At 42.2% G+C, this 18,925-nt stretch overlaps 1 protein-coding gene across 1 annotated transcript in view; it reads left to right on the top strand.

Moving 5' to 3' along the window:
- The first annotated feature begins 1,064 nt into the window (after nt 1-1,064).
- Nucleotides 1,065-18,925, top strand: part of KSR1 (kinase suppressor of ras 1) — a 185,321-nt gene continuing 167,460 nt past the window's right edge. The window contains exon 1 of the mRNA XM_073664572.1: nt 1,065-1,646. Within this exon, the coding sequence (XP_073520673.1) occupies nt 1,449-1,646 (198 nt within the window). The 5' untranslated portion in view covers nt 1,065-1,448. The remainder of the gene's footprint in view (nt 1,647-18,925) is intronic.

Here is an 18,925-nt window from a genome sequence, read left to right as displayed (position 1 = left end):
GTGACTACCTATTCTGACTAGTAGCACTATGAGCAGTGACTACCTATACTGACTACCAGCACTGTGAGCAGTGACTACCTATACTGACTACCAGCACTATGAGCAGTGAAAACCTATACTGACTACCAGCACTGTGAGCAGTGACTACCTATACTGACTACCAGCACTATGAGCAGTGACTACCTATACTGACTACCAGCACTATGAGCAGTGACTACTTATGCTGACTACCAGCACTGTGAGCAGTGACTACCTATGCTGACTACCAGCACTGTGAGCAGTGACTACCTATACTGACTACCAGCACTATGAGCAGTGACTACCTATGCTGACTACCAGCACTATGAGCAGTGACTACATATACTGACTAGTAGCACTATGAGCAGTGACTACCTATACTGACTACCAGCAGTATGAGCAGTGACTACCTATACTGACTACCAGCAGTATGAGCAGTGACTACCTATGCTGACTACCAGCACTATGAGCAGTGACTACCTATACTGACTACCAGCACTATGAGCAGTGACTACCTATGCTGACTACCAGCACTATGAGCAGTGACTACCTATACTGACTACCAGCAGTATGAGCAGTGACTACCTATACTGACTACCAGCACTGTGAGCAGTGACTACCTATACTGACTAGTAGCACTGTGAGCAGTGACTACCTATACTGACTACCAGCACTATGAGAAGTGACTACCTATGCTGACTACCAGCAGTATGAGCAGTGACTACCTATAATGACTACCAGCACTGTGAGCAGTGACTACCTATACTGACTACCAGCACTGTGAGCAGTGACTACCTATACTGACTACCAGCACTGTGAGCAGTGACTACCTATACTGACTAGTAGCACTGTGAGCAGTGACTACCTATAATGACTACCAGCACTGTGAGCAGTGACTACCTATACTGACTAGTAGCAGCACACAGTTCTCAGGCGCTTCTGATCTAAAGTGAAATTATTACGCAGCAGAGAAGTGACAGCAGCATCCCCAGTACAAGTGTGTGATCTCCTGCCGGAGACTACAAGCCCCACAATCCCTTGCTTGTGACCCGAGCTCTGCCTGACATTAAAAAGCCCAGAGAGGGGGAAGCTATCTGCGAGTGCTGAGCGGCGCTGCTGTCAGGATATTACTCCCCTTGCTATTATTTGGATGGCATCACAATAAGTCGCCGGTCGCGACCCCCTCCCTCCCTGGTCCGTGCTTCCATCGCCGAGCTGGGGGAGTGACGAGGATCGGATGGACTTTCTGTAATCCCCACCCTGCATTGATGCCCGGCGTTCTGGCACCTTTATTCTAGCTCATCGCCACTTTGTCTATCGTTAAATGTACATGGCACGCACGATCCATACGATCTGATTGCACATTTTGCACAGTGCCCGGCGAGGAGGTCGCTGTCCTAGAATAATCATCTGTTCCCGATGCCGAGAAGATGGAGAGTCGGAAGCTGCTAGACAAGAAGCCGGGAGGCGATGTGCTGGGGAGCGGGGGGAGGTCGGCCCTGTCCGCCCGGGAGCACTGCGAGCTCATCCAGAACATGATCGACATCTCCATGTCCAACCTGCGGGGGCTCCGCACACAGTGCGCCGCCTCTAACGACCTGACACAGCAGGAGATCCGGACCCTAGAGGTGGGTGACACAACTGGGGCAACTTCACTGCCACTATGCACCCGGGCACCAGCGATGTCAGGGTTAAGTTGCTCGTGACTGGCGGGGTGCATTTAACCCTGTGAGGCCCGTGTCGGGGAGAGTGCAGGCTAAGATCTCCACCTGTGTCCGGCAAAGAATGAGTTAATGACTATAGCACCTTGATAGCTGTCTGTCTGACGGAAAGAGAACGTAATCCATGGTGTGGTCAGAGGCTGCGACCATCTGCAGCCACAGCTATGACTTGTGTGATGGCCAGCCTGTGCAGAGGCCTGTGCTGCTGGCAGGAGTGACACTGCTCTCCATCACTGGCATGACATCACAATCTCTAGCCTACTCCTGTGTGCTCCTGGGAGAATGGCTGCAGACCATGTATACACTGTGGTCATGGTCCTATATGTTGTACTACATATATATTGCTTATGTAGTGCGTGCTGTCCCCAGCACCACTGGCAACAATCATTGACCAAATGCAGTATACAGTGAATGTAGTGCCCGCCAGGGCTTGTAAATTTGACTAGGTTTGAAGGATCACAATCAATTTAGCAATGGTAAAATAGTCCACATTGTGACCATCAGCTTCAATTTTCATGTGGTCAATGGGGTGGGCAGGAAATATGTTCTGCTGTCATCCACAAGACAGAAGATAGCAGGGTAGTTCATGATTAAGTGGACACAAGATGGCAGGGGAATCTGTGATAAGGGGACAGGAAATGGCAGGGTAGTCCGCAAATAGCGGACACAAGATGGCAGAGGAGTCTGAGATTAGTGTACATGAGATGGCGAGAGAGTCCATGACTAGTGGACACAAAATACGGGAGCCTGTAATTAGTGGAAATGAGGGGGCAAGGAAGTCCGTGATTAGTAGATACTAGATAGCGGAGGAGTCTGTGATCAGTGGACATGGAGTCTGTGAATTGTGGACACGAGATGACAGGGGAGTCTGTGATCAGTGGACACGAGGGATAGCCGGGGAGTCTGTGATTAGTGGACATGAGATGACGGGAGTCTGTGATCAGTGGACATGGAGTCTGTGAATTGTGGACACGAGATGACAGGAGAGTCTGTGATCAGTGGACATGGAGTCTATGATTAGTGGACACGAGATGGCAGAGTAGTCTGTGATTAGTGGTCATGAGATGGCAGAGTAGTCTGTGATTAGTGGTCATGAGATGGCAGAGTAGTCTGTGATTAGTGGACATGAGATGGCAGAGTAGTCTGTGATTAGTGGTCATGAGATGGCAGAGTAGTCTGTGATTAGTGGACATGAGATGGCAGAGTAGTCTGTGATTAGTGGTCATGAGATGGCAGAGTAGTCTGTGATTAGTGGACATGAGGTGGCAGAGTAGTCTGTGATTAGTGGACATGAGATGGCAGAGTAGTCTGTGATTAGTGGACATGAGATGGCAGAGTAGTCTGATTAGTGGACATGAGATGGCAGAGTAGTCTGTGATTAGTGGACATGAGATGGCAGAGTAGTCTGTGATTAGTGGTCATGAGATGGCAGAGTAGTCTGTGATTAGTGGTCATGAGATGGCAGAGTAGTCTGTGATTAGTGGACATGAGATGGCAGAGTAGTCTGTGATTAGTGGTCATGAGATGGCAGAGTAGTCTGTGATTAGTGGACATGAGATGGCAGAGTAGTCTGTGATTAGTGGTCATGAGATGGCAGAGTAGTCTGTGATTAGTGGTCATGAGATGGCAGAGTAGTCTGTGATTAGTGGACATGAGATGGCAGAGTAGTCTGTGATTAGTGGACATGAGGTGGCAGAGTAGTCTGTGATTAGTGGACATGAGATGGCAGAGTAGTCTGTGATTAGTGGTCATGAGATGGCAGAGTAGTCTGTGATTAGTGGACATGAGATGGCAGAGTAGTCTGTGATTAGTGGACATGAGATGGCAGAGTAGTCTGTGATTAGTGGACATGAGATGGCAGAGTAGTCTGTGATTAGTGGACATGAGATGGCAGAGTAGTCTGTGATTAGTGGACATGAGATGGCAGAGTAGTCTGTGATTAGTGGACATGAGATGGCAGGGGAGGCTAAAGCTGTCCGTAGATGTTAGATATTTTTGGCAAATCGACACCATTTCAGTGGGTTTCCCATTAATCTAATGTCCCACCTACATTACATGACCTGTAGATCTCACCAAATAGAGGTTACAGACACCTTATAATCTTATTTCCTCCTAAATGCATCTTTTTTTGTAACTATGAGATATTTTGTGTAGCACAAAAAAAGGAGGTCCAGCCCTCTTCTGAATATAAAAGATTTACAGATTTAGTGTCCACAAAATGAAGTCCATCTCAGGCCAGCAAAAGCTTTCCGAACAATCAGATGTCCTTAATCATTGCAAGATATTGTGTTCCTGATACTGTGCCTTTAACTCTCTCATCCTACTTCCTGCTTGTTCTGATGGATTCCTCTCCCAAGCTGTTTACTTCCTGTAACCATAATCATGCTGTCTATAAATGTTCCTTCACATGGTCTTTGCAGTTTCTGAAGTTATATCCTTCTGCCATTTACCTCTGCTTGATACCACATAATGGGCATACAGGCCAACACCTGGGTGCTTCATGCCAGTGCTGCTCAATTATTACTTGATCATTGAGTTGTATGGTTGACACTTGTAATATTTCCAATGCTCCACCCCAGGAGACTCCTGACAGCACTGCCATTGTCATGGCCAGCTCAGGGTTCAGCTGCGGCCTAGTGAGGGACAGCAGGGAGTCCTTAGAAAGGCTTAATTGATATTAATTTCCCTTTGGGGATGAATAGATCTCTGCAAGGCCCTCTCACATGGGCAGATGTACTGCCTGTAACCAGCGCCCGTCTACTATACAGTACATGATGCAAATATTATGATGGTTTTGTACGATCGTCTGTGTTACTCCCTCTAGGGAGTTTTTGGCATTTACCCTGCATGCTCTGGTGCATGTACTGACTACCAATCATGATCTTTAGGTCAGCTTAAAAGATAGGATCAGCCGTAATCAAGCGAACTTATGGCTGATTGATCGCTGACAATGTACAGACAGGATAATGGCCAGGAATGAATGTTCTTATGAACAATCGCAGGATCGATCAATCATATAAGGCCCTTGAGTTTAGGCAAAAGCACAGTCCTACTTTGGTCTATCATTTAGCCTACTTTGTAGACTGTCTCATGTCTGCACAAAGTGGGATTATGGTACACACTAGGCCTCTGAAATGTTGGCTTCAGGTCAAAATCTATCAAATCTTCATCTTTATCACTCTTTTGTCAGAAGGTGCTCTATACTTAGCACTATGTTACAATTTTTTATTTGTCCCTGAGCTCGGTCCACGTAAGGATATATTAAACTAGACATAAAATTAGAATAATGGATACATTTTTGGTGTATTCTTGATGTGTTCATATATATTTCAGCTACATTATAATTGTCCTGATTTGATGTAATTCAAACCACAGACAATGTTTTATCATGTTTTCAGGCTACACCAATGTTGGCTGGAGTTTTAATGGCAGGGCAATTCTTTCTTTATAACTGTCATCATAGGCAAAATAGATATTCTCCATCTAGGCTTCTTCACTATACAATATACATATGTCTGTATAGTATGGGGTATAGTATGGGACTACTAAAATATATAATATATAATTGTATAGTATGATGTTCTCTCTGTGTTTGTGGGTTTCCTTCAGGTTCTCCAGTTTCCTCCCGCACTCCAAATACATACTTTTAGGGAATCTAGATTGTGAGCCCAAATGGGGACAGTGACAATGATGTCTGTAAAGTTCTACGGAATATGATGGTGCAATATAACCAAATCATAATAAATGAAAATATATATAACAGCGTTTCATGTAGCTTTCTGATCCGGCCCCAGATCAGCGCCTGTCGGTAAAATTGTGAGAAAGCTTGATGACAACTGATGCATTCACTTGTAATCCTGTTTAGTTGCATCAGGCTCAAAAAACTGAGCCTGATGCAAAAGATATATGTGAACCCAGCCTAATTAATCTATAGCAAATGTGAAATTTTACCTGGTTGTGTCTTTGCTAATAAGTGTCACTCCTTGTAAAAACAGGTTAAGATTCCTTTAATTTTCCCCATAGGCTATTCTAGGTTTCTGGGCAGGATGACGTTTCCCTGGGTCTTGGTGTTGCTTTACCTCTAGTATACAGGGTGGTCCAAAAGTAGGTGGACAGAAAATAATAACATTTATTTTGATTTATATATAAAATTATATTTACTAACACAAGCTTAACATTGACAATTAAATTTTATTCTGAACAATAATACAAAAGCCCTTAAATTTTATCACCGCAGGTGCTCAAACTGTTTTCCATTACAATTTGCACAGCTTTGAAGTCGCCTCTTACGCTTCGACAAACTTTTTTGCACAAGTCTCTTTGGGTATTAATTTCTTTATGCATCTCTTATGTAATTTTTCAAATCACTGACACTTTTTGGTTTTCGACTATAAACTTTGTCCTTGAGTACTCCCCAAAAGAAAAAATCCATTGGGGTTAAGTCTGGTGAACGTGCTGGCCAATCAAGTGGGCCTCTTCGGCCAATCCATCTATTAGGAAATGTTTCATCAAGATACTGGCGGACTACTCTTGAATAATGTGGAGGGGCCCCATCTTGTTGGAAATAAAGGTCATTTGAATTAGGCTGTTCCTGTAACTGGGGAACAACTTGATTCATTAGAATTTCGAGATACTTATCTCCTGTGACTGTTGCATCAAAAAATATTGGTCCTAAAACACCAAAACTTGAAATACCACCCCAAACATTGACACCAGGCTCATTTAGTTGTTGCTCTAATGTTAAATGCATGTTCTCATTATACCAGTAAATACAATTATGTCTGTTAATATGGCCGGATAATTTTAAAGAAGCTTCATCACTCCACATAATGTTATCTAAAATTACTGGATTTTCTTCAATTTACACCATGTTTGATAAATCTACCCCTTCATAAACTTATTACACTTTCTGTCCACCTACTTTTGGACCACCCTGTATGTGTAAGGCAGTTGGACAGGTTTCACATGTTTTTATGATATACTCACTAAAACTACAGGGATTGCAGTTCTGAAAAGGAAATAGCTAATTAGAGGGACTGTTTAGCTTGTGGTTTGGGTGGAATTTAGAGCTAGCCCAGCCAAGCCACACGTTTAACCTTATAAAAGCTTTTTAAACATGTCTTCCTTCCAGCATGTAGACTGCGTCATTCTCTATAGACAATATCGACTTTTGTTACGTGTAGTGGAAGAGAAGCTTATATTCCTAGATTGCACCTAGTGCTGTGCTCGGCAGCACAGCTTTCCATTTTGGCATAGTCAGCATACACATGTTTCTTTTCCTGCACGCTGCACCCATCAAACTATACCTGGAATTAGGAAATCAAGTGTATAATCTGTGTTTTCACCTCCCTTTCTTGTGTGATGTATTGCAGGTAATAAATGATTTGCAATATATTGTTACACATCCAGTGCGCTTAAAAATCTATCTATCTATCTATCTACACCATATGTTGTATTTCTAGCGCACGCCAAGTGTAAAGATACTGGTAATAGAAACTTTGCTTATAATCTAAAGAGTCAAAGTTCTTTTCTGAACGTTGTGACCTTTGTTAAATGCAGATTTCTGATGACATCACTCCACATTACTTCGCTGTTGAATGCTTATCTATGGTGCGGTCGCACAAACTATTCTGGTTTTCTTGTAGGTTGTCTCAGTAGATTTCTATACTGTTCTCAATCAGATTTTAATACATTTTTGTATTAATGAATTTTGGCGCAACTTTTAACTGCCAGGCTTTACTACATTTACGCCATTAGAGTACATTTCTGTCGTAATACAGGCCACTTTTGTGGCGTAAATTATGCTAAATTTTTCTGGCTTGCTCAACCTTTTATCCACTTTTCAAGTGGGAGTGGCATAAAAATGACAAAAGTCACAGCATTTTTGCACAAAAAATTGCAACATTTCAAACAATTTTACTGGAGTAAACTGATTGATGTATCTGCCCAAAAGTGCATGTATATGAGGGGTCAAGGTCATCATTCAATATAACTATGGATTTGCTACGGACTATTAGACCTTTGGCTACAGATATAGTATGTACAAGCCCATACGCTGCCTTTGTAGATCTTCAGTTCGTGGCCACCAAGAATGTCAACTTGCATCCTAGTGTAGGCCGATAAAGTCCTCCTTTATACTTGGCATCATGGGGGGTTAGCTGTCCAGGTTCTGATCTTAATGTAGAGCAGCAACTCTACCAGTTTAAGTAACTTCTGCTCCAAATCAATAAAAAGTTCTTATTGTCTTGTTCCATGGATCCAGCCATTATTTCACTGCTTGGCCTTTTTAGAACTGCCCCTTTTTCTGCAATGCTAAGATTATGTTGCCATATAGTATATAATATGTATACTGTGCTTCTGAGGTGACAGATTTGGCTTTAGTTTTCCTTACAATCTTACAGCCTTGCTCAAGTTGGTTGTGGTTTACTATGTTGCAATTGAAACCAGAGGAGTAACTTGAAGGTTCAGATCGTAAATTAAAAATCTGAAAAAATATCTGAAAAATACCATATAATTGTTTAATAACAGAAAGTTGCCCAACTTTCTAAATGACTTAAGGCCCCGTCACACTTAGCGACGCTACAGCGATCCCGACAACGATACGATCTGTCAGGGATCGTTGCTGCGTCGCTATGTGATCGCTGGTGAGCTGTCAAACAGGCAGGCTCACAAACGATCAGGGGAGCAGCGACATCGTGGAAAGAATCTTTCCACGATGTCCTGCTCCTGGTTACCACCCTGCTGAAGCAGGAGCAGGCTGGTAACCATGATAAACATCGGTTTACTAGGGGCACACGCGCACTTAGTAACCCGCTGTTTATCATGGTTACCACTCTGCTACGGTGAGCGGGAGGTAACCCGCTGTTTATCATGGTTACCAGCCTGATCGCTGGTCCCGCTGGTCACACACAGCGATGTGTGCTGACCAGCAGGAGGGCAAAGACCAAAAACGGTCCAGGACATTTTGCAGCGATCAGCGACCTCACAGCAGGGGCCTGATCGCTGCAAAGTGTCACACATAGCGACATTGCTGGTGAGGTCGCTGTTGCGTCACCAAAACCGTGACTCAGCAGCGATCTCGCTAGCGATCTCGCTATGTGAGACGGGGGCTTTAGTGTTCCAGATCCTCATAATTTGTACAATCTCTGCTTGCTGTGAGTGAATAAGAACATGCTTGTACTCTTTACACAGAGATTGCAGACCTTTAGAGACCTGGTGCAGGTCTCTAGAATTGAATCCAGTCTAGGTATTTGAAAGCTAAATTATCTGATACTTTGCTGCAATATATCATGTAATGTAGATTTGTGCTGATGCATGTAAGCTCTCAGGATTTTCCTTGACTTTATACGGTGGTGCAGTCTGCTGACCATTCTGTACTGTGTTACTCTTCTACTATCTGGATTTACTATTCACATTTTTATAGCTTTTAGTTACCTGTTTCTTCATCTGATGTGTCAGTACGGTATTTATTCCATTTGCGTTTTGCAGATATGGACAGCGCGTTACACCGTCCTATATACTAGGCTGCTGCAACTAACTGTTACACATGGGGTTTCGGAGTTTCCCTTTCACATATTAAGAGGCCACCGTTTTCTATGATGTCTCAGAAAGTCCCCATTTGGTTAATTGAACCGTAACTTTAGATGTTTCTCATTACTTTTCTTAAGGTAAAGGATTTCCCCTTTGTGTGGTTTGCCAAGTATGCTGTAAACCTGGCAGACTGCAGCTGTATGCTGCTAATGAATCTATTTTTTGAAGAGTGGGCTGCTTGATACCATGGAGAATGTGTTCTCGCTAAAAATGTTTGGAGTACGATGCTTCTGAGTGGGTAGGCCAGCAAAGCCACTCCACAGCACAATGCCTTGTATACTAGCTGAGATGTCAGTGGAATGGAATATTTGTCATCAATTCCCTTCCCCCTAGAGAAACTAGTTATTTGTTAAAGGGGTTTTCCAGGCTTAAAGGGATGCTCTGGGCTTTTGGTATTGATGACCTATACTTATGGTAGGTCATCAATATCAGATCACGGGGGCTGACTTACCGGAACTCCCCTAATTAGTCTTTATCACCTCCGGCAGCGGCCCGGTCTAAATAGTGCACCCCTGCTTCATCACACTGTTTAGTGGTTACTGCCAGTTACTGCAGATAAACTTTTTATTTTAGTGGGAACTTATCTACAGGACCTGGCAACGGCTGCTAAAGGTGTGATGGAGAGTTGATGCCCCGCACCGTACACTGCAAACAGCTGGTGGTGGGGAGCGCCAGGTGTCAGCCCCCCACGATCTGTTATTGATTATAATCAATGTAGATAATTATCTAAGGATAGGTAATCAATATCCATGTATTAGAAAAACCCCTTCACCACCTTGGGTTTTCAGTTTTTGCTCCCTTTCTTCCCAGATCTATAGCTTTTTTATTTTTCCGTCAATATGGCCATGTCAGGGCTTATTTTTTGCGGGAAGAGTTGTACTTTTGAATGACACCATTGGTTTTACCATATTGTGTACTGGAAAATAGGGAAAAAATACAAAGTGCGGTGAAACTGCAAAAAAAGTGCAACTCCACAATTTTTTTTTTTTTACCATGTTCACTAAAAGTTAAAACTGACCTGCCATTATGATTCTCCAGGTCATTACGAGTTTGTAGATACCAAACATGTATAGGCTTTTTTTTATTTAAGTGGTGAAAAAAAATCCAAAGTTTGTAAAAAAAACAAAAACAAAAAAAACAAAAACAAAAACAAAAAAAACACGCTATTTTTTGTGATCAGGGGCTGGGTGAGCGCTTATTTTTTGCACACTGAGCTGACGTTTTTATTGATATAATTTTGGGGTAGATACAATGTTTTGATTGCCTGTTATTTTAATGCAATGTTACGACAACCCAAAAAATGTAATTCTGGCGTTTTGATTTTTTTTTCTCCTTACGCCGTTTACAGATTGGATTAATTCTTTTTTTATATTGATAGATTGGGCGATTCTGAACACGGCGTTACCAAACGTGTAATTTTGATTGATTTTTAATTGTTTTATTTTGAATGGGGCTTCCGCTGCGTGCATGTTAAATGCCACTGTTGGAGTTTGACAGTGGCATTTAACATGTTAACAGCCGTGGGTGTACAGCGATTCCACTCGCGGCTGTTATGGGCACATGACAGCCGATCAGATCAGCTGTCATGTGTCTGAAAAGGTGCGGGGTCATTGCCGGGGCCCGCGCCAAAGAGGGGGATGTGACCTTGGATGTACCTATACGTCCAAGGACGTAAAGGGGGTAAAGAAGCACTCACATCAAAATTTTTGTCCTCTTAATATATTGCAATCATCATATTATATGGCAGTGTGTACTTACAATTGCTTATTTTGCCTTTCTACCCAGTTAATGCTTCTCTTTTCCATTAGGTCTATGACATCACTTGATTAAAAACGGACTAGCTGAATCCTTCTAAGCTCTATGCAGAAACAGGAAGTCTCTTTTCCCTACATGAGTTATCATTAGAACTACCATAAGGCAAATAAGCCCTAACTGAAGGTTCTGTGATTATTAAAAAGGTAATCTTTAGATTAATCACAGAACCTTCAGTTAGGGCTTATTTGCCTTATGGCAATTTGTAAATAAAGAATCAATACCTTACGCTGGTTCTTAGGAACAATTTTTTTGGATCATTAGAACTACAATTCTACCTCACTACAAAGTCCTTGGCAGTGTGTAAGAGTGGATCAGCTGGGTCAGGAGTTGAAGAGGGCAGGGAAAAAGAGTCTTCCTGTTTCTACATAGAGCTTAGCAGGATTCAGCTAGTCTGTTTTTTTATCAGATGATGTCAAAGACCTAAAGAGAAGAATTAGCTGGATAGAAGGGCAAAATGAGCAATTGTAATTACACAGTGCTACATAATATGATGATTGAAATATATTAAAAGGATATACACATTGATGGGAGGAGTGCTTCTTTAAAGCGCATTCACACCAGCTTATTACAGATCTGTTATATAGTTCATTATGCTTGTAATTCTGATTATATGAGAAACAAATTAGATCATGCTTCCATGCTTGCCATTTTTCAGATATTATTCCTTAGGCCACGGCCCCACTATCAGTATTTGGTCAGTATTTTTCTCAGGAGTGGGAGCCAAAACCAGGAGTGGGTGATAAATGCAGAATTGGTGACTTGTTTCTATTATACCTTTTCTCTGATTGTTCCTCACCTGGTTTTGGCTCCCACTCCTGAGAAAAAATACTGACCGAATACTGATAGTGGGGCCGTGGCCTTAGGTGCATTACCCTTTGCAGAGAATATTATACTGAACGGAGGTAATACATGACAGCCCACAGAGTATGGACAACTCTGAAATATGAATACATACTATAGGGGCTCCATTTACCACCATTAATGGTCTTTGCATGCTAAATTGCTACTTCTACTCCATATGTATTCTGATTTCTTTTCTGCTGTGTAGTAATATTTTACCAGTGTGAATAAGAACCAGCACATATTGCCCATTGTGGATGAGACATGATTTTGTCACACATATAGCGGATTAGCATGTGTCTTTATGGTGTCATGTGCGATTTTGGTGCATTGCAGAAGTTGTGACAGCAGATAAAATGCACATCTGTCTTGTGTAAAGAAAGTGATTTAGTTATCTGTCTGCTTTTGTCTTCTGGTTTTACAATGCTACTTACAGGAAGTGGAGCGCAGTTCCTTTTGCACTTCGCGTCTGATCTGAGAAGCTGCCTATAACGGCAGGTTCTAAATTTAGGATGCTTTTTGTTGTCAGAATTTCCCTCCTGTGTAGCTCAAGTTATTGACCAGTTTTTAAACTTTGCATCATTTCATTTATTCCTATAAGTTTAACGATTTCATTTTTATACCTAAGTGGGTTAAAACTCCATAATGGTGTATTATGTCCTACAAAATAATCCATTGTGCTTGCCTTTCCACTCTGCTTATTAATACTTGTTTTATCTAATAATGTAGTATACATGCAGCAGGAATGTGCCCATATAAATAGCAAATTACCACACTAGGTCTTTTGCAACAAGGCACATCTGCTTATATACTAACAATTGCACAGTTGGTGTAAGTGAACACATTCTTCACTACTGCAAATATTAGATTTCTGTTAGCAAGTTATCAGGTTTTGGTTACTGTTTCCTGACATCATCGATTGAGGGAAACAATGTTGATTTTTGGACAGATTTGACAACCATTATTTAACCTCTTCTAGCCATATAACATGCACGTTCATCTAAGGCAGGGGTCTCAAACTCAGCTGGGTATATGGGCCGCACTCGGAAAAAAATTGAATTTGGGGGGCCGCATTCTTTGCATGACAAAGTGACATTTTTAGTGATACAATTTTTTTCTATACACCTTTTGAACTGGTCCTCATCTTGTCGTAATGCCCCATCCTGGTCCTCATCTTGTAGTAATGCCCCATCCTGGTCCCCATCTTGTAGTAACGTGCCAATCCTGGTCCTCATCTTGTAGTATTGCCCCATCCTGGTCCTCATCTTGTAGTATTGCCCCATCCTGGTCCTCATCTTGTAGTAATGCCCCATCCTGGTCCTCATCTTGTAGTAATGCCCCATCCTGGTCCTCATCTTGTAGTAATGCCCCATCCTGGTCCTCATCTTGTAGTAATGCCCCATCCTGGTCCTCATCTTGTAGTTATGCCCCATCCTAGTCCTCATCTTGTAGTCATGGCCCATCCTGGTCCTCATCTTGTAGTAATGCCCCATCCTGGTCCTCATCTTGTCGTAATGCCCCCATCCAGGTCCCCATAATGTAGGAATGTCCCCATCCAGGTGCCCATATGTTCTCACCCAGGTGCCCATATCTCTCCATCCAGGTGGCCATATGTCCCCATCCAGGTGGCCATATGTCCCCATCCAGGTGCCCATATGTCCCCATCCACTGCCCATATGTGCTCACCCAGGTGCCTATATGTGCTCACCCAGGTGCCTATATGTGCTCACCCAGGTGCCCATATGTCCCCATCTAGGTGCCCATATCTCCCCATCCAGGTGGCCATACGTCTCCATCCAGGTGGCCATATGTCCCCATCCAGGTGCCCATACGTCCGCATCCAGGTGCCCATAGTGCCCATATGTGCTCACCCAGGTGCCCATAGTGCGCATAACAGAGAAAAAAAAAAGATTCCTCTCACCTGTCCTCCGTTCCCTCGGCGTCCTTCTGCATATGCAGCATGCAGGCACCATAGACCCCTTGACGATCGCGGCTCAGTCCAGGAGCCGCCGACATCAGATGTCAGCTGCTGGCCTCTGATAGGCCGGCGGTTTGCATTGGTATGGCTGTGCAGAGAGCTGGTCTCTTTGCGGCAATACACTGCACTACAGTGCTGATGTTGGCGGCTCCTGGAGCGGGCCACGATTGGGGTCTATGGTGTCTGTGGGCCGCATGAAGCAGCCGGAGGGGCCGCGTGTTTGAGACCCCTGATCTAAGGGGCATCTGGTCTGGTAGGTTTGTCTGAACAGTTGTTTCTTGTGACTATGACTGTCACATCAAGATTCTTAAAATTTGCTTGGTTTAGCAACAGGACATATGTGCAGTATGTGCGTCCAGATACCCTGCATATGTTGGAGGAAGTTTGGCTGTCATTTACAACACAACTTCCCTTCTACTAATTTAGATCAAAGCCAGCTCTAATGTCTGCCATTCATCTTGTTAAACACCATTGTCGGTAATCATTCATCAAAATCAATGGGAACTATCAACATTTAGGCTGTGTTCACACATTGTGGCTGCATCGCGGCCAAAGTGCATCCACAATGTGTCTGGAAACCGCATCATGGATACACTTCCGCCATGATGTGGCAGAAGCATGTGAAAACTGCCATGAAGAGTAAGTGCACTTTAAGAAAACCTTTGACATGTCATAGATACAGTACTGTGCAAAAGTTTTAGGCTGGTGTAGAAAAAAAATACTGCAATGTAAGAATGTATTAAAAAAATAAACGTGTTAATAGTTTATTTTTATCGATTAACAAAATGCAATGATGAAATCTAATCAGTGTTTGCATTTAAAACAGCATCAGAACATCAAATTTAGATACACTTACATACAGTTTTTATAGGAATTCAGCAGGGAGGTTGTTCCAAACATCTTGGAGAACTAACCACAGATCTGCTGTGGATGTAGGGTTGTACTAATTTTTCTGTTTCTTCATGTAATCCCAGACTGGATATCAAGGCTTTGTGGGGTTCATATCATCACTTCCAGGATTCTTGGTTCTTTTTTTTACGCTGAAGACAGTTCTTCAAGACAATCAGATGCCTCACTGGTGGTACTGCTTGATGGATAAATGTCTGCCTGTATTTCTCCACATTAAGGACACCAGTAAATAGGCAATGTTGAAGACTGTGGACACAGTGGTCTGCTCAGAAAAGAATTGTCTTCAGTGTAAAAAAGAATCAAGAGTCCTTGAAGTCACTTTTGGGGGTGTCGCTGTAATCTGCACACCAGGTACTGTGACGCTGCGCTCTGACAGTGCACTCTCCTCTGTGTTACCGGCTCATTATTACTGATCTTAGCCAGCAATACAGAGCGCGCTGTCACTGTGCACATCGCACAGTTCACAGCGCGCCAGGACAGAGCAGGGACTAGCCCAACCCCAGTGTCACAGATGATGCTTCGTTTCAGGGAGGGAGCAGGGGGTGTGACCGTAACCGCAGCCTCTGCCCCCTGCTCTTCTATATTAGAAAATTGTTTAGACTATGGCATCAAATAGATAGGAATTTAGATTAAAATTTCTTTAACCACCCTATTAAAGGGAACCTGTCAGGTTGATTTTACTAATCAAACTAGTGCTATGGCTGTTTATATCACAGAGGAACAATAAAAATAATTCCTCTTTTATAGAAATCTGATGTGTTATTACTGAGAAATCAAGCTTACTGGCACATGCTAATTAGCCTGGAAGTGCGTAGGGGGTTGTCAGGGCTTCTAAAGTTCATGGACACACCACCAATGCACTTTCAGGCTAATTTGCATGTGTCTCTCAAGCTATGACCTATTGGATTACTACAAGATAAGTGTAATTAATCATGGTATACTATGATCTGGGGCACTTTTATTTTTGTTTTTCTATACAGATTTCACACTGAAGCAAAACGTAAAAAAAGTTCAAATTCCATGACCTTTATGGCCATTGTACGTTATTATCTATCACCCTGCGTAGATCTGTTATATCATCATACTAGTCTGGGCTATTCACTATCAGTCGGCTGTCTCCAAGCTCACTATATAGTATACAATGTCATTCGGCGGCCTTGTTCGTACCGTGTCTAGCATTCCAGAGCTATCACCAAGAACAACCTTGCTACATGAACCTCATTTCATTTCCTAGAAATGAATGAATGTTTTTATAACATAACTGTATGTACCAGACTACTTGGCTACCATGCTGATATAGACTGGTGGTTTATTTACCTGATCACTAGCTTTATTAGTACTACAGTTAGACACTATAAACGTAAAAAAAATACAATTAGATTTTTATGGACTCTTAGGTGCGCTTTTTTGTTCTCATAAGAACAAGCAACGGTTGGGAGCAGCTAATGGTGCAAGGTCTATGTAGAAGACTGCGACCCATCTTCTCTGCTGCACATGATCTTGAGTCAGGTTCACACTTGTCTTGGCTTTTTGATGCTGCTTTTTTTTTAATCTTGGACCGCGATTTTTATGGTGTCCATACAGATTGGATAGTTGGCCTGTTGTTTGTTATATTCCCTCATACACGTGAATGCTCAGTTCATTACCATCTATGCTTGCCCAGTCGCTGTATACAAAGCGCTAAACAAGCGGTGTGTATACAGTAATGGGAAGTGCTAATGGGGCTATCTTCTCAAGACTTGTGATCGATGGGTGTAGAAAGGGAGCAGGAACTGTTGGGTCCTAGGAGACTGAGTCGGCTCTGCTATGCAGCTAGGAGGTGGAAATTTCTCATGTAACTGAGGCTAATACACCATCCCCAGTTACAGAGGAAATTGGAAAAAAGGTATTTAAATCTTGAAATGCCCCCCCAAAAGACTTTTACGATTCTATGGAGCCACAATATGTGAAATAAATACATAAAGTAAGTAAAACGTAGGGGAAAAAAAGAATAAGAAAATCCACTGCCAATCCAAATCACTTAATAGCCCCACCTCTTTAAAAAAAAACAAAAAAAACGTGTCCCAATATATAGAGGAATAACTGTTATAGAAGGGAGAATAGAATTAAAATGTATTTCAGTAGTCTTTTTGTGGTTATGAAAAAAAAATGTGAAAAACAGACACATTTTTTTTATTTTCCCGGATAGCAGCCGAAAAGTAAAAGCAGTGTGAAAGAAAACATAAAAAGTAAACCCCACATATCACGAAAAAAAGATTAATTTGAATATCCGAACAAGAAAAAAAATGTACAGTTCTTTAAAACCAAGTAAGAAAAAAAAGAAAATACATTTTTGGCATTATGGGCAGGGTTTGCGTTTTCTAGATGTTTTTGGCTGATTCATCACTTTTTACAGCTGTTTAAAAGCTGCAACATTGAGTGCAAGTGTACATCAGTCTTTCCCCCTGGAGTGATTTTATGTACACATGAAAATTTGGTGCAATTGTTATGACTTTGTAGCAGAACATTTGACCTTTTGTGCTGAAAAATGTTAAAGGCAAAGTAAAGAGCATTTTTCATTTTACACAATTCATGAATGGCGAAAACTTCAACAGTGAAAGAAGAGCCAAAAAGAAAAGAAAGTTAAAAATGCAAATGAAGAATCGGGCCCCTAGTGTACATTTTAACCTGTGGCAGACGTTTCTCTGGCTGAAATTATTTTGCATCTATCTGGATGGGGTTGTTTTAGCGTAAAGCACGTGGATCTCTGCAAGCCCGATTTAGATTAATGGGACAGTCGCAGAAATTTCTGCAACAAATCTGCCATATGTAAAAATAAATCTTATGTCTTACTACTCTGCAGGTAGCTGTTTCTCCTGGAATACTTGACCATTGAAGACATTGTAAACTTATAGTCCCTATTACATTTCGATTGAAACCTAAGTGGACCTCCCAACATGCTAACCATTCAAGGGTACTAGGTAGTCGCTACAGGTAGAACCAGACTTAAGCAAGACTCTCCTGTATACTATATATTGAAAGACATAGGAGCAAACACAAGTACTGAGTCTTATACCTGTATGGATTTACATTTTTGTTGTTATTTATGGGGGGACTCCATCTTAATTTAAGGCTCTATTCATGCCATATAAGCCCAGAAAATATACAACTGAAGTAATAAATTAACATACTCTTTAGCTATATTCATTAAAACTCAGGTTTTTTTTACAATCCTGACATTTAATTCTATTACACATTCCCTCTCTTAGGTCCGTTAGGATCACTACAATAGCTCAAGAATGTGAAAAGTCAGAATAAGGCCGGGGTCACACAGCCGTCGATTCTCTCGTGTGAGAGAATAGGGCCAATTATACAAATGACACTCAGCTCAAACTCTTGTCAGCTGGAGCCGAGTGTCAGTGCACTGTTCTCCGATCCTCTCTGAAAGCATCGGAACACATGTGCAGAGGAGACGCAGAAAGTAATTTCTCCATCTTCTCCATTTTCTGAGTATGTGGTAAGCGGACTGCACTTGGATGACATCGCAGTGCAGTCTGATGTTTCACACTCACCCATAGACTTGTATGGGTGCATGCAATCCAATTCTCTGATGCACTCGCAGCATGCTGTGATTGTTTTCTCATGCTGAATCGGCATTAGAAAATAATCGTATATCTGCACTGCCCCATAGCATAACATTGGGCCGAGGGCTATCCAATAAAACATAAACCATCGGATAGCACTCGGCCATGTTATACGCTCGTGTGAGTGAGCCCTAATACTGGAGACCATGAATTGCTTCAGCTTTTATTTATTTCATCACAGGTTAGTATTTGGTAGCATTGACTTTAAATTATCTAAGTTTGGTCAAGCCTCTCACAATAAGTTTCTGGAATTTTGGCCCATTCCTACTGAACTGGTGTAACTGAGTCAGGTTTGTAGGCCTTTTTGCTTGCACACTATGGGGTTGAGTTCAGTGTTTTGTGATGGTCACTCCAATACCTTCACTTTGTTCTTGTTGAACCATTTTGACATAACTTTGGAAGTAGCCTCAGGGTTGTTGGTCATTTGGAAA

The sequence above is a fragment of the Phyllobates terribilis genome, unplaced genomic scaffold, assembly GCF_046119375.1.
Source record: "Phyllobates terribilis strain yellow unplaced genomic scaffold, ASM4611937v1 Scaffold_2__4_contigs__length_985480577, whole genome shotgun sequence".
NCBI classification, from domain to species: Eukaryota; Metazoa; Chordata; class Amphibia; order Anura; family Dendrobatidae; genus Phyllobates; species Phyllobates terribilis.
This window is presented reverse-complemented; position numbering and strand designations above follow the sequence as displayed.